The following is a 16,049-nucleotide window of genomic DNA, read 5'->3' as shown; positions in this document are numbered from 1 at the left end:
TCATTTATTCGGTGTGATCGTGGAGTTGTACACCAGCATTCAAAAATACCATCTCACATGAGAGTTTGTCGTATACGTAAAATATATTTCAGCTTTTAGTGCGACATTTTAAACACCTTCAAAGCAATATTGAATTTCAACTGACGAATGCGCCACCATTTCAACGCATATAGCAATGACAATTGAGCGGGGTTTTTTTTTCGACTGCCAGTGTGACTTTATTAGACTTCTACACTAATGCGATAAGAAGGCGTCTCGTTTTTTATATACTTAAATAGATTTTCTTTCAATGGGGCTTTTAGCTAATGTGCCAGGCCTGGATAAAGTATTTCACTACCTGACACTGACAATGCTGGAAGCTTCCATTCGTCTGAGTTGAGTAAAATTTTAAAGTGCGCATTAACCTTGCAGGATTTTAGTATAGTTTGAAAGAGTTTACAGTTCTTTAAAACTGTAAATTTAAAAACAAATGAATTGAGATCAAAGCTTTCTTCGCAATTACGGTTTAAAAGTCCAGATTTCCCTACATTTATTTCCCAATGGGGTCTGGTATCCAGTACATGTTGTGACGTCATGTAAGGAATACAGTCGCGTGGGCTTTATTCAAAACAAATTATTTGCTTTTAAAATAATCAATGTTGTTGCCGATATTTCGATTATTGCGTCGTTTTTTTTTCAAAATGTCCTCATCTTGGTCGGAAACATCATCTTCAGATTCATCAGAAAATGCGAATTATGATATAGAGATGGAGGACAGTGTTTTACCGGTGTCTGTCCTTGCAACTTGGTATATCGCCTTACGAATACATCGGCATTTGGCATGATGTGACAATAGTAAAGAAAATAGCCTGTTAAATTACTATAATGTTCAGACCCGTGTTACTTACATGACGTCACCCAACCGCACAGGCCCAGTCCTTTAGCGGTAAAGCTGAGCGCTTAAAATGGTCTATTTTTGCAACTTTGACGGACAGTACGATTGGTAAATATTACATTAAAATTTTGGAACATGGCTTTTTAAACCACATTCATTGGATAGTGTAAAAACCACGTAAGGTTTATATGCACTTTAAGGACAGACCGACTGGTACCCGTTGTTTGAGGTCATGTTTTCTCGAACAGAAAAACTTCCCTTAAAAACAGTTATCACTAACTTGAACTAAACTGTCTAACATGAGAAGGTACTCTTTTGGAAACATATATGTACTGTTGCAGTCGATCCTTCATATGGTGAGAGCGTTTCACTGGCCTGTTTTTCCCGCTTATTTTCATTCAGATATGACATCTAGTGACACACTAAAACGTGGAATATTCAACTGTCCTTCGTGCGTCTACGAAACGAAATGGTTCGACCAAAACGTGGATCATTTCACATTCTTAAGCAATGCCACATTCAAACAACGCTATCTTATCAGTACGTCTCACTGGAAGCCGGGGAACGTCATATTCTTTTACTGTGGAAACGAGGCAAATATTGAACACTTCGCAAAAACAATGGGTTTCCTGTGGGAGACTGCGCCCGAGTTTAACGCAATGCTAGTATTCGCCGAGCAACGCTATCAAGGGAGTAGTATGCCATACGGAGTAAACTCCCTCTCGGGTTCTCAATACACCGGATATTTGACCTCATCGCAGGTTCTTGCCGACTACTCCAAGCTCATAGACAATATCAAGTCAAATGTGAGCGGTGCTCGCTATAGTCCAGTTATTGCTTTCGGCGCATCATTAGGAGGTCAGTATGCTGCCTGGATGAGGATGAAATATCCAAGTGTAGTTGCAGGTGCAGTTGCATCCTCGGCCCCAATCTTCCAGTACTCTGCAGACTGTGGGACACAGTACTTTTTGGTGACTAAGGCCTTTGAAAAAGAGGGAGGCCACGAATGTGTGGAAGTTATACGTCGTTCTTGGGATATTCTTGACAGACTCAGTCGAAATGAAGAAGGCTTGAAATTTATTTCGAAAACGTTTTCCCTATGCGAAACGTTGAATGAATCAAAAGAAATCTATCAACTTCGCGACAAGTTGGCGCTATCCTATCTTTTCCTCGCCATGGAGAACTATCCTCACCCGACTTCCACGAAACCTCCGTGGCCCATTAAGACGGTTTGTGGAAACATCAAGAATGTTAAAGACGACGATAGAGAATTGTTGCAGGATTTATCCAACGCTTTGTCGGTGTACTTCAATCATACGAGAAAGTTGAAGTGTCTTCATTTACCAAAGGATGGAAAGGAGTTCTTAGGTAATGTCAATGATTTAGAACCCAATCTTCTGGATGTCTAAATAACGTGTCAAGGTGAGGTGAGGCCATTGAACTAAAATACATGAAACGCTACCTGTAATAGAAAAGTGTCATAATTTTTGAAGCCAAATTTTACACCCACACGCGTGTGTAGTCTATTAATTTTCAGAATCTCGAAATACTACACGCGTGTCTGGGTGTAAGATTTGGCTTAAATTATTTGCTTCAGGTAGCGTTCCATGTATTTTTCCTTTGAGGCAAGGACGCCATCTTGAAAGGCGGCAAAAGCAAAACTCAAAATGAAAAATAAGTTAAAAGAAAGTTTAAAAAACTCATCCTATCAAACATTTTAAGAATGAAACCTAGACTATTAACGTTGCAACTGTATATCAACACAGGAAAAGCAGATTTTAGTCGTAAATATCGTCAGTTTTGCCACCTCTCAAGATGGCGGCTTGCCTCACTTTCACTCATTACTATACAATTTCGGCGGAGTCAGATATCTAGTGGATTGGGTTCTAGGTCATTAGGTAACACAATCTTGGGCTCTTGCCACTTTTGCAACCTCGTCATTTTTCATTGACAGTGATTTGAAAACCTTTTTCACCACTATTTGACTTGGACGACTAAAGTAATGAGAAGTTGCTGTCGTAGTATGTAATATACTTGTAATATTGCAGTTGAACTTTCGTCTTTATTCAGATGTAACATCGATCTACAGCTCACAAGCTAATAAATTAAATGGTTAGAACCCGGGGGTATCGTTAAATGTTTGTGGATGTAGATCGTCCAGGTTAGTAGAGTCCTGTGAAGGACTGTTGTTGTTGATGTTGACTGACGTTTTGACAGCCTTAGCGGTAGTCATCTTCACAGTGTAAGAAATAACTACCGCTAAGGTTGTCGAAACGTCAGTCAACAACAACAAAAACAGTCCTTCTCAGGACTATACCAACCTGGACAATCTACATTTACAAACATGTAACGATACTCCCGGGTTCAAACCATTTACTTTATTACAGTGAAAAGCGATCAAAGCATTCAGACCTCTAGTAACCTGGACGATCTACATTTACAAACATGTAACGATACTCCCGGGTTCAAACCATTTACTTTATTACAGTGAAAAGCGATCAAAGCATTCAGACCTCTAGTAACCTGGACGATCTACTTCTTTTCCACCAAAACAAATCATGGTCCAAACGCAACGCTACCAACACGTTTGATGTAACCATGGGCAGCTATGATGGAGCGGAAGTTTGCGAGCTTGTAGGGCTATTCTTACTCTACCAACTACAGCAGCGGTACGGAAGCAACGTCGGCTTATACCGTGACGATGGCCTTGCAGTCATAAATACGAAATCTGGAAGACTCTGCGACAAAGAAAGAAAAACCCTCTCACACCTATTTGACGAGCTTGGACTAAAAATCACAGCGATGACAAACCATGAACGCACAAACTTCCTTGACGTAACATTTGACCTTAGCAACGACACCTACAAACCTTATAGAAAACCCAACGACGAGCCCCTCTTCATTCACAGATCTTCCAACCACCCACCATCAGTATTACGCCAATTACCCACATCCATCAACAACCGAATTAACACACTCTCATCTGACAAAGACACCTTCGAAAATGCCGCACCAATTTACAACCAAGCTCTTAAACAAAGCAACTTCACCACCCAACTCACCTTTAATCCATCAAACATCAATGTAAACACCACGTACAACAGAAACGTAACGTCACTTGGTTTAACCCACCATACAGCAAAACGTAAAACTCACATCGCCCATGACTTCCTACAACTTATCGACAAACATTTCCCACCAAATACTATACTCTCCAAGATATTCAACCGACACACAATACGCGTAAGCTACAGCTGCGGCGAAAACATGAAAACTTTCATAACCAGACACAACAAGACTATTTTAAAAAGACTTAACCCAGACACAACCCAGAACAAGAACAACCCACCAAAGAAATGTAACTGCAGACAGAAACATCTATGCCCGACAAATGGCAATTGCCTGAAACGCCACAAAAGATAATTTTTTAAATGCAAAAGCACAAACCCAGTGATCAGGGGCGTAACTAGACTTGAGGTAATGGGGGTGTGGAGAAAATTTGCCCTGCAAAAGGGCGTTGCCCACAAAAACAAGGACATGCATTACAAATTTTTGAGACTTAACATACTATGACCAACTTGTCATACTTATGTGGTATGTTGAGTTATGAGGTTATATCATAAGATGTCTTGTTGTTTGCGATGAATGCTGTGGGTGAATTAGTAACACCGCTGGACGCCGTGTGAAGGTATCGCGTTTTCACCAGTACCGATAAGTTGAGCCAATTCAAGTTGGGAAATGCATTTCAAAACAATGACTTTAGGAAACGTAAAATATGCGCCGAGCGGAACGAGCATTTGAGCAACGAAAACGAGTGTTCAACAAGACGAACATAAACGTTAAATACATACGTAGAAAATATCTTCAAATAAAAAATATCTTGAGAAAAAACTTCATTTTCTTATGTATATTTATTACAGAAGTACATTTGTGATACGATTCTCTGATGAAGGGTATGAAATACGGTCAACAAAGCACTTGGAAAAATGAAAGGTAAAGACTGTAGCAATATCGTGAAGATAAGACTACAGACAAGACCTAGACTTTTCCTTTGATGAAAAAACAATCGATCATATTTTCAGTCGTAGACACCAACCATAATATATAGCAAGATGATTCTCTCTACCTCGAGCCAAGACTTCCCGATGTAATTACCATCCGTTTGAGCGATGGTAAGAAGTGTCTTGATCGTCTCCATGTTCTTCGTTTTCATTTCATGAATATGCGTGCCACTGGTCGCAGTAAGTAAAGTGAACCTGGATAGAGCTTGTACGAAAGCATTTCTTTCCAACTACAATGTGAAAAGAGTTATTAGGAGTATCGAAAAATGAACTTAATGGTAAAGAATCTCCATTCATATTACCTAACATCATTATAACTAGCTGTAATCATTGAAAAACTTTTAAGAAAAGATTATTTCACATTCACATGCATTCTGATATATCCATATATGTACACAAACAGACAATTAATTCAAAGGTAAACAAACATCTGTTTTTATTGTATACATATGAGTATAATCTAAACCTTGAACATATAACACGCAAAGAACATGACGTGTATGTAACTACGTAAATATATTCATAAATTTCAACAATTCAACATTCAACATATTTTTGAATACATATTTATGTCCGGGAAAGGGTCACCAGGTGATGAAAAGGTATGCAGAGACATTAATGTCGTTATTTCATACCCAAATATATAAAAAAGAACACATTTTTGTATGTTTATCAACTTACAGGCATGCTGAATATGCAAGATATTCTTATTGCACAGCGGATTCCATCAAGACAAAATAAAGCAACAGAAGAATCGTCGTTGTCTTGTAGATTGAAGCTGAACGCGGCAAGAAACGGACTCCATGCAACCTTAAACACACAAAACAAAATGGTTAACAATGGGGACTGGGCAGGTTGTAAGAAGCAGATTTAACTTAAGTAGTGGATTATCTCAATAGAAAATTCAGTCAAATCATTCACTGCTCAGTTAATATATTAGATTATCAAACAGATTTACTCTTCGTCATCGCAAACATTCATTACATAAAATCTAAGTCTTTTCTTTAACAAGATTAAGATGAATGTCATCATGTTTTGAAATCTACGCCCCCCGTACTTGGCACTGTCCATATAAGTTGACATCACAATTCACGCTTCGTTAATCAATCCTTACATACACCACATAGATTATCCTCCAGACTCCACCCCCCGTACCTTGAACATTGTCTTCACGTGACCAATCTGTGTCGCAGTGACGAAATCCGTCTGAATATGACTCACGTCTTCCATTTGTTTTTTGGCGTTTTCCGCCATCTGCTCCATTTCCATAGAATACAACATACGACGATGTTTCTCACTTTGCAAATCTGTAAAAGATGTATTATAATCAACATTGTCAACCGAAAATCGTCAAAAACCTGTCCTAAATTATTGTTGATGTTAAATGAAAAAAAAAATTAACACATGGTTCATAGATTAACACTTAAATGATCATCACCTTGTCTAGTGTATCATCTGCATGTAAGAATTGAGCGACTTTGGTTGCTGTCTCACGAAGGAGACCTTCAGATTGAAGCAATTCCATACCTTTTGATGGATTCTTGTTAAATCTTAAAGTAAATAGTAAAATTGAATAAAAGTACAAAGATAAGCAAATTGTTGACCAAACTTACAATTAAATTCCCTTTTCTCTCGTCTCCTCTTCTGTTTAAGAGTCTCAAATTCTTCAGCATTATCGATGGCTTTTGTACTTCTGAGAGACAAGTGACTACCCCCCATTTTTTGAGATTATAAATCACCGTGCTCCCCCTGTTTTCTTCTCCTTGGTGCTTCCTTTTCGAAATTGTTCGTGCACGATCAACCAGATCTGTCAGGAAATTTATATGGAAGAGATTAAACAGAAGTATTGAGGAATAACTATGATGATTTGAAGATCAATAAGGATTGCATGGATCATTAAGAGGTTAGCATAGATCATTAACAGATAGCCTAGATTATCGGGAAGATAGTATAGATTATTGAGAGATAGACTAGAACATTGAGGGTAGCATGAGTCAATAATCAGTAACTATAAACATTAAGATTTAGCCTTGATCCACAGCGACACCAGCAAGGGAAAAAGATAACCAAGGGATAACTTAGATCCTGAGAGGTTAACTACAATTGTCGAACAACTAGTTATGATTAAGAACATTAACGTGTGTATAAGAAAATAATGGAGTACCTTCGATAAATAGGGATACAGAGTATAGAAAGATGGAATCTTGATGGAGACAAAATTCTTCAGTGTAGCCGATATCAAAGAGAAGTACAATGGATCATAAAGCGATAAGTTATCGAAATGTATAACAATATTAAGTTTATATTCGCTACATGCGAGTTTCTTCAGTTTCATAAAGATGTTAAAACTCACCAAAATTATCGGCCTCCTGAGAACCAGGTTTAAAGTAAAGATCCCTGCTCCATTCTACCATACATTTAAGAATAGAAACGAGACATTCCAGACCTTTGATACAAATACTGCGTTCTTGAACCTGGAAAATCATATAAAAACAAGATGACATTGATACTATTCATATAAAAACGTGATAAAAGATGTATTATAATCAACATTGTCAGCACAAAAAATTAGAGACATGTTCTACTCCTTTTCATGTTGATAGACTATGTCCCAGTTTTTTTCATAATAGACTACGTTCCAGTCCTTTTCGAGTGGCATAGATATGAACAAGAAAATGTAGAGAACTAAACAGTTTGAAACATATTCATCAACTTACTGGTGTCGCTCTAATTCAATAGAGCTTGACATCCTTGGGCAACTTTAGACCAATCATTGATCAATCTTTGAAAGATATTCGACAAAGCGAATTCACAGTCGTAATTTAAATATATATCAACGACAGTCTGTGCTTCTGCAATAAAGGACACGAATGGACATTAATGGATAATATGAATGGATATTAATGGATGACAGGAAGATAAAATAAAAAATTTAATTGTTGGTATATTGATAATTAGTAAGGGAAAGGTCACACCTCACCTCTTGCACACCCACGAAAAATTTAAACAAGAGGATTGTAAAGACTGAATATAGGATGGGATTTGGAAATAAAAGATGCTTAATTGTTGTACAGGGTTAAGCAAACGGAAGTGATATTTGGTAGAACTGGAGACAATGTTAGTGCAAGCTTTACACCGAAAGTTGACAGTTTGCACCAGCTAGAGAGTTCTCACTTACGTCTCAAGGTTTACATAAGCGAGTACAAACACAAAAAACATCTTTTAGTTCTTTTGTAAATAATAGTAATGCGAAACAGACAACTTCAAGAAAGTTTAAAATTTTTCTCTAACATGTATTCATGATTCATTTGCAAATTATCTTTGATTGATATAATTCATGTAGCTCAGATACGCACGTTTGTACAGGCTAATGCAAACACAGTTTAAGTTGTTTTTTCTCTGTTTAAGTTTTATTAAGTAAATAGTGATGTCGGATGAATAGCTTTAGAACATTGTTTTGATGTCGATAAACATTCACGGTGTACATTAAAAAAACACAATTGATTTTATTAAACTTTCTGATGATCAGTGAAAGACTCTCAATGAAAACAATAGGTTTCCAAAGAAATAAATGATCATAAAGTTCTGAAATTTTCATAGCGTGACTAAACTTGAGAGACAATCGCTTTAGAGAAAATTGATCGATGGTATTTCAAATATTAGTTGTTTTATAAATACCTTGGTAGAAGCGTTCAAACTTTAGAGGTACTTGTCTTCTTTGGCACAAGAGAAAACTTCAAGCAAAGTACTAATGATTAAATATGGTTTATTACATTGAAACAAAAAGGAAAAGTTTCTCCATCAAATAAAAATGCAAATAACAAACTAGAAACAGGAAACATTGAGTAATCGTACTTAATCGTACTAACTTCATTTAAGAAAGATATAATATCTTTTAACAAAGGCTCCTTTGATGAGGTTAGGCTTCTCTGCACTAGGTTAAATTAATTTCTCATTTGGCATTTTCCGTTTTTTTGTTAAGTACTTTCAGTAATATATGTTAGTTAAGTTGCATGGGTTACAAACGTCGGTAACTTTGGTTAAAATGGTTGAACGAGAATACAGATTTTGTTCGAGTGGTCTCCTTTGATTTTGGTAAAACCTTTGATTCAGTTTCAAATAACGTCGCAGTTTAAAATTTTTCTTTTCAATTTGACTCCTGTTACTTGGTGTCTCTTGCTTTTTGTTGATCGCACAAGTTTTATGCTTCATGCAATTACTTAGCGAGATTTTTCTTTTAGAAATTCAATGAACGCTTTTAAAATAGATTATTATGTTGTAATTTTTCTTTAGAAACTGAAATATTTTAGTATCCATTTAAAAAAAATAACGAGTGAGCCAACTATTTACTTGCAGCACTTGGCCTCTTACATTGAGAACAAAAAATTGAAAGATTTAATCACAAAATCCTAGTTGAAACATGATTTTTTTATTTATCTTCAAATTGTAAAAATAGACCACCGTGATCCTTCATAATAGACCTTTTCAAGGTTATCGCAGCCATGTTGCAGGGGGTGCAAAAACATTGCGCCGAGCGCGCGGTCACGCATGGCGTCCATATAAATTACTAATAAATGCGCAAAAATTACCCTTATACAATATACATATTGGCCATTTCTTTCAAATATTTCTCAAACTCATCCATTTTAATAGTCAAACTATTATTTGCAATTTTTTATACACGTGAGTCCAATTTTGTGGTAATCAAAAAGCGGAAAGTTAAAGAAAACATTTGTTTTTTTTTGAACAACTTGACCGTCGTTTGAGCGATGTTCTTGGGTTCGCAAATGTGCGGATCTCATAAGCCAAGTCAAACGAACTAAACCCTAAACTAGCCGAGTAGCCGTGAGCAGTCATAGCCAAAATGGTAAAAAATGCGCGTTGTGCAGTTGGATATTGCGATAATGATATAAGCTATCCCTATTACCAAGTTAAGAGGTCTCACGTAGAAAATTTAGTTTTCATAAGTGGCCCAAAGATCAAGCACTTGCTGAAATTTGGTGAAAACAATTGCAAACAGCAGAGCGGATGACTTTAACCCGAAGCCTGGTGCACAAGGTACTTTCATTTGCTCAAATTATTTTGCCTTGATAAGAAGAACCCCAAATAAAAGGGGAACGGATTATCCTTTGGTTTTTATTACGCTATCAGAGTACGAGCAATCGAGGACCCCGCTTAAACGTAAAGGAGAAGAAACATGGACAACATCAAAGTGTCCTCATCAAGCCTATGACACCGAGGATTCTGATTCAAGTTTTGATGGAAGTCCAGCAAAATCTGAGGCATCTTTACTCCCTGTCCTATAAAACCTGGATCAAGTTTTTTCATTCTCCTCTTTTGAATTTGCCTCTTTTTATCTTTATTTATTAGAAAAAAAACCATAAAAGCAAATGTTTCTTACTTTCACAAGACTTAGTCTAATGACCTTAGAATTTTCCTCCTGTTTTATGTAGATGCAACATTCAGAAAAGGGGAGGACAATTTAAGCTTATACGACCAAATCTGGTAAACAAACTTGGTCACGCTGCATGTGGGTGTCTAGGTATACGGACATGTACAGCTTTTGGAGTGAGTGCCCTAATAGGAAGGACAGCCACAAATTTGCCTTTTTGCTTGAACGTTTTGAATGTGATGTTTTTACTCGTGTATTAATTTCCAATTCGAATAGAAATTGTACAAAAATGTGTCGCTCGTGTCAAATGGTACAATATATTAATGAAGCGTTTACCAGCTTTCCAAAGCGCCGTCCTCAGCTTGCTGTTAAAATTGAAGCCTTTAGCAAACTTATACGAGTTCTCCAGCACTTCGCAAAACAAAAACAGTTGGTTAGATGTAAGATGTGGAAACATTCCGTCGTGTTTTCGTTTACCGGTTCGTCGAGGAGTGTTGAGACACTGAAATAATGAAAAACTAAGTCAATAATTATAATGAGACATGTACGATTATTGAAAGTAAACAACTCTGACTACAGTGTATCGTTGCTACTTATAACAATGTCAAGACATGAAATTGTATGAAAGTTCAGCTCTTGTTAAATAAACGTCAAAACCAAGATGCAAAACTCTCAAAGAGCGCATTTGATTGGATCATGGTTGACAATCACTCTCTGGAAAAACACGGTTGTAGCTACATATGGTATTTAAATGGCTTTTTTAAGTAAATAGTCCGACTCCAATTGTGTATATAATAGTGTAATCACCACGATAGCACTCCGGTGATCACATAGCTCAGTTCTATGATTTCTTTTGGTATTTCGCGAAGGAAAGTAAAATTCGTAAAAATTGCAATTTGTCTATTTTTACATCAATCCCGGCGATTTTGTGAATCAGTTTGACCAATCAGGTGAAAGAGGATTTACTACATCATTGTAGGTGATTTAGAGAATCAGTTTGACCAACCAGGTGAAAGAGGATTTACTACACCATTGTAGGTGATTTAGAGAATCAGTTTGACCAACCAGGTAAAAGAGGATTTACTACAACATTGTAGGTGATTTAGAGAATCAGTTTGACCAATCAGGTGAAAGAGGATTTACTAAAACATTGTAGGTGATTTAGAGAATCAGTTTGACCAATCAGGTAAAAGAGGATTTACTAAATCATTGTAGGTGATTTAGAGAATCAGTTTGACCAACAAGTAAAGAGGATTTACTACAACATTGTAGGTGATTTAGAGAATCAGTTTGACCAATCAGGTAAAAGAGATTTACTAAATCATTGTAGGTGATTTAGAGAATCAGTTTGACCAATCAGGTGAAAGAGGATCTTACAAGCCTGCATACAACACATAACGAACTTTGGGAATTCAAAATCGTTTATTTATAAAGTCTTGAGAGGTTATTGAAATTTTTTACGTGTCTAAAGAAAGAGGTACCAAATTGCTCGATAAATAGGGAGGTTCATTACTCATGTTTTTTGTATTAACTTCCAGTGATAATCAATTGTTCTTACAGATTTTGAGATGCAATATGACTTTGCGACCACCTCAGCCCTCAGCCACAGAATAATAATCATAGAAGGGCTCAAGTTACTGCGTTCATGCCGCCATTATTCCAACAAGATATCTTTGGGGTTTTGATTGTTTCCAAAACAACAATTGCGACGTCTTACTTCGAAAAAATTAAAAATATTTCAATATCTTGAAATGACGTGGTTCATTGTTAGTTTTGGAATGTTATGAAAAACAAAACTCTTGCTGGATAATGCTCAATCGATATGCTCAGCACAATATGTTTAGATAAAAATATCAATGGTTCCGACACAAGTGATTTTCTGATTTACAATTCTGTACTTCAGTAAGAACTTTGTTTGCCCATATTCTGTTTTAACAACATTACGACAAAAAATTTATTCAGTGAACAAGTCTAGAAGCTCTTAATATTTTGGCAGAAAACTATCGAGACGATCAAAGGAGTTAGTTTTGTTGTTAAATTAGCATTAGAGAAAATTTTTGTGGTTTTGTGTACAGCCCTATAGTTTTGAAAACCTTAAAATCTAAACAAATATATACGAAAACTGTACAGTACCGACATTATAATGATGTTAATATTATTGGCAGCGTCATTCCGATGGAATGTGGCGCTCATTTTTGAAACAGTTTTGGCGTTCCTTTGTCTACAGTTTTCGTATATATCGTAGTTGAGCAAACTAAATTTTCATTTACTTTCAATTAACAACAAAACTAACTCCTTGATCGTCTTGATAAATCTGGCTACTTCTCGTTTATCGTGCATCGAAACTTTCTAAACTTTATCTCTACGTGAATGTTGATCATTGATTCTTCTCAGCAATACGACGAAGAATTAAAATTTTGTCCGACGGAATTGAAGATCAGCGTAATCTGATAGATCGATTGAGATTGGATAATCAAACTGAAATGGGAAAACGAAAGAAACTCGAGGATGCCAAAGAAAAAGTAATATGAGCATGTTTCATTTTGACTGTTGCGGGATTTCATCATGAATTTTACTTCAAATAATCGTCATAGAAATTAAAATAAACATTGAAAGTAAAGTTACTATATGTATAGATTTTGAAGCGTGAAGAAGATCTTTAAAATCATTTTTTTACGTAATGGAGCGTGTTCTGAAACACAAGACTATAATAGAGGTAATGTTTTTCACCTCTATTTATCATAAAAGATATTTGCCGTGTTTGAACCTGCTCGAGAGTTTTACAAACGTCTCTGTGGTTTGCATAAACCTGTGTAAACACGGAAAAAATTCTTTTCTTTATAAAAAATAACAATAATGCCAAACAAAATTTCAAGGAAATGTCTTAACCCCACACCCCCCCCTCATTAATGTATTCATGATCGATTTGCAACATTCTCTTTAATTGATTTAATTGATTGATCACAGATTGGTTTGCACAGACTAATGAAAACTTAATCTGCTCAACTGAAACTTAAAATCTTCAACTTAATAGCGAGCTTTAGCAAGAGTACGACTACGTGTACGAAGTTTGACCGTGTAAGGAACAACGTGTCGTGTCGCGTCGTCAAATGGTTGTTTTAGCCGTAAACAACAGAACGAGCTTTTTCCTGTGAAAAACACCGCATTTTGAGAAGCAGCTACGGCTCTATTTGTTAATAATAATATCGATGAATTCGTAATACTGATTTAGCGTGGGTATAGGACTGTTTAGAGAAAAATCTTCATTATTCTACCTTTTATAGATTGTATATTTGCATTACTTTATTGTCTTTTTATAATTCACTTTGCGTCCCAGATACATGGAAGTTTTGCAGGTCGTATTTTCGTTTTTATTGTAAACCTGCGTTCATAAAAAGATACTGAAATAAAGCTTGGAAGGTCAAAAAAAGTATTGTAAACTAAGTTCTTGCACAATAAATAAATATACCTACTTTCGTTTCTTTAAAAGACATCATAGATATCGTACTCAGATTGATGACGGCTACGAGTTGTTGATGTCACAATGTTTTCGCGCCAAAATGACGTAATTCGTACTCTTTGCTAAAGCTCCTAATGAAACTTAAGCAAACCAATCGACGCATGCGTTGTATTTTGTTGTGTTGTAATGAATTAAAAAACTCGTGGTTTTATTGAAATGCCAAATCGTAAAAGAGCTTGCTTTCCTCGCATAGAATCGTGTTAAAGAAGTTCAAAAGAACACGAAGGAATGGTCTGTGAAAATGAGGAGTGCTATTCCCGAGGTTTCCTGCGTTCTTTCCAATGAAGAAATCGACAGGATTGTAGAAGATAGCCATGAAGATTAAGATAGCCATGAAGATTAAGATAGCCATTTATTTCTTAATCTTCATGGCTATCTAAATGAATAATAAATGAATCCACAATGAGCGACTTTATACGGCGACACTTACAAAACCAAACCCACGATTAGTCAGGGCGATCGTCTTTCTAATACTGGTGCAAGGTTGTCAGGCATATCGCGTCCGAAAACATCTTTTGAGCTAGCAGGTTTCCTTTATGGGATTTAAAATGTTTGTACCATAACGTATATTAGCAGTATAGTACGTTGTTAACATAACTATTTGTTTTGTTGGCTTACTATCTCTTGGTGCTACAGGAACTTCTACTTGTGAATACTGTGGGAGTTATGTGTGCTTTTCATTTGAATTTTAGCAGAAAATCAAGTCAATATGGACGTGAATCGTACATGCAGATAAAAGACTCAGACCGCTTAGTGATAAATGTGAGATTATGCTTTATCTTCAATTTAACAAACAGCAATTTTCATCAGTTAAGTTACTTGTATTGCCATTTATCTTTCAGCTTATCAGCATCAAGAAATACAAGACATATTGCAGGTATTTGCTAAAATGTCGGCATTATGGTAAAAGTAGTTTTTGAATTGTTTTGTCTGTTCAGTTTCTTTCGGTCAACGATTACCAGCATCCAATCTCCATGAAGAAAATGACGATTCCAACGAGCAAAGAGTTCCTGAAAGTATTTTCCGTTAGTATGTTGATCTCTGTTGAATCATTTCACGTTGGTGACCAGTGTGTGTATTAGTTGAGAAAATATATTCAAATTTTTTCTGGAAAAACATACATCCTGTCTCACAATCAAATTGATACTAGTATTTATATGCAGCTTCTGGGCATCCAATCGAAACAAATACAGCATTAATATGATGCAGCATTGATATAAAACATCATATTGCTATCATATGACAAATATTCCAATTTGCATTCTAGTAATCAATGTATAACATAATTCACACAATGTTTGTGACCTACCGAGCCTGAAATCTCTATGAACTTTGCAATTTACTTTGCAGTTGTATTTTACAGTTCCTTTATAGCCATATCAGTCCAACGGACACATAAAAACTAAAAGAAAACCAGAGGAAGTACCGAAAATCTTCAAGAGTCTTGGTTACCCCTTCACCATTCATAAAACATCATTATCCAATGTTGGCTCACCTCACACATGGCCAGTGCTCCTTGGTGCACTTCACTGGCTTATGGAACTTGTCAAGGTTGAATTTTGTACAAACTGAAATTGAAGATTGATGAGTTTGCCCAAACATTTTAAAGCGTGATTTCCTTTTCTTCTTTTTTTTTCAGTTGGCTCAAAATGTTAATGACACCATCGACGAATGTCTGTTTCCCATGAATGATGAGGACAAGGTAAGTTCTTATCTCTATCAAAATGTCTTTGCAGTCTGAATGCCATAACATGTGATAACATGTGTTTCAAATGTACCTAGTTTAATATGGCTGTGACAGTCATAGATATATGGGATGTTTATGCTTGATTTTCCAATGAATTGTATTAATATACCAAACAATTAAGCGAAATGTAAATGTCTGACATGATAGGGCAAAACCTGCAAAGTATCTTCAGAAAATCTAATCTAAACCAAAGCAACCACTACTAAATCATTCCAGATCCATCTCTGTATTCAGCAGATGTTTCTGCCACTGTTAATGTCTCACTATGTACACCTTTGTCTTGTTACCGCAGTTGTATTTTGATTACCTTGAGAAAGCGTACGAAGCGTTTATTTACGGTCAAGACTTAGATAATCTGGATGAGTACACAGAAGCACTATATGAAGAACTGAGTGAGTGAAGTTGTCATTGCATCAATTCCTGTAACCTTTGGTAGTGACCTACAAGATTTATGC

The 16,049-nt window shown here is 36.1% G+C and overlaps 2 protein-coding genes and 3 long non-coding RNA genes across 6 annotated transcripts; 3 read left to right on the top strand and 2 right to left on the bottom strand.

Moving 5' to 3' along the window:
• Positions 1-1,278: 1,278 nt before the first annotated feature.
• LOC124446779 (lysosomal Pro-X carboxypeptidase-like) lies at positions 1,279-2,283 on the top strand. The gene has a single exon (XM_046997660.1). It carries the CDS (start codon positions 1,279-1,281, stop codon positions 2,281-2,283), a length of 1,005 nt encoding a protein of 334 aa, XP_046853616.1.
• A 2,467-nt stretch (positions 2,284-4,750) lies between these two features.
• LOC124446749 (brefeldin A-inhibited guanine nucleotide-exchange protein 1-like) lies at positions 4,751-6,709 on the bottom strand. The gene is made up of 5 exons (XM_046997627.1): positions 6,549-6,709; positions 6,374-6,485; positions 6,091-6,242; positions 5,617-5,745; positions 4,751-5,165 (listed from the first exon to the last, which is right to left on the bottom strand). Exons 3-5 carry the CDS (start codon positions 6,214-6,216, stop codon positions 4,953-4,955), a joined length of 468 nt encoding a protein of 155 aa, XP_046853583.1. The 5' UTR covers positions 6,217-6,242; positions 6,374-6,485; positions 6,549-6,709; the 3' UTR covers positions 4,751-4,952.
• LOC124446772 lies at positions 4,785-5,851 on the top strand. The gene is made up of 3 exons (XR_006948531.1): positions 4,785-4,867; positions 4,957-5,537; positions 5,619-5,851. It is a non-coding gene; the product is annotated as an uncharacterized LOC124446772 (long non-coding RNA).
• Positions 6,710-6,714: 5 nt separating the features above from the next.
• Positions 6,715-8,719, bottom strand: LOC124446757. Of its 2 annotated transcripts, none has more exons than XR_006948523.1 (4): positions 8,614-8,719; positions 7,653-7,787; positions 7,289-7,409; positions 6,715-6,742 (listed from the first exon to the last, which is right to left on the bottom strand). It is a non-coding gene; the product is annotated as an uncharacterized LOC124446757 (long non-coding RNA). The 2 variants fall into 2 exon arrangements; XR_006948526.1 differs by lacking the exon at positions 6,715-6,742 and adding an exon at positions 7,112-7,156.
• A 5,872-nt stretch (positions 8,720-14,591) lies between these two features.
• On the top strand, positions 14,592-15,260 carry LOC124446766. Its single transcript, XR_006948529.1, has 3 exons — positions 14,592-14,609; positions 14,690-14,724; positions 14,786-15,260. It is a non-coding gene; the product is annotated as an uncharacterized LOC124446766 (long non-coding RNA).
• The last annotated feature ends 789 nt before the right edge of the window (positions 15,261-16,049 follow it).

The sequence above is a fragment of the Xenia sp. Carnegie-2017 genome, unplaced genomic scaffold (genome assembly GCF_021976095.1).
Source record: "Xenia sp. Carnegie-2017 unplaced genomic scaffold, XeniaSp_v1 HiC_scaffold_126, whole genome shotgun sequence".
NCBI classification, from domain to species: domain Eukaryota; kingdom Metazoa; phylum Cnidaria; class Anthozoa; order Malacalcyonacea; family Xeniidae; genus Xenia; species Xenia sp. Carnegie-2017.
This window is presented reverse-complemented; position numbering and strand designations above follow the sequence as displayed.

Excerpts from the sequence above, each read along its gene's own strand:
- LOC124446779 (XM_046997660.1), top strand. The coding sequence starts at position 1,279 with ATGACATCTAGTGACACACTAAAACGTGGAATATTCAACTGTCCTTCG.
- LOC124446749 (XM_046997627.1), bottom strand. The coding sequence starts at position 6,216 with ATGTTGTATTCTATGGAAATGGAGCAGATGGCGGAAAACGCCAAAAAA. Across the intron at positions 5,746-6,090 it reads ACGTGAAGACAATGTTCAAG|GTTGCATGGAGTCCGTTTCT; the intron begins GTACGGGGGGTG and ends TGTGTGTTTAAG. Across the intron at positions 5,166-5,616 it reads CTTGCATATTCAGCATGCCT|TTGGAAAGAAATGCTTTCGT; the intron begins GTAAGTTGATAA and ends TTCACATTGTAG.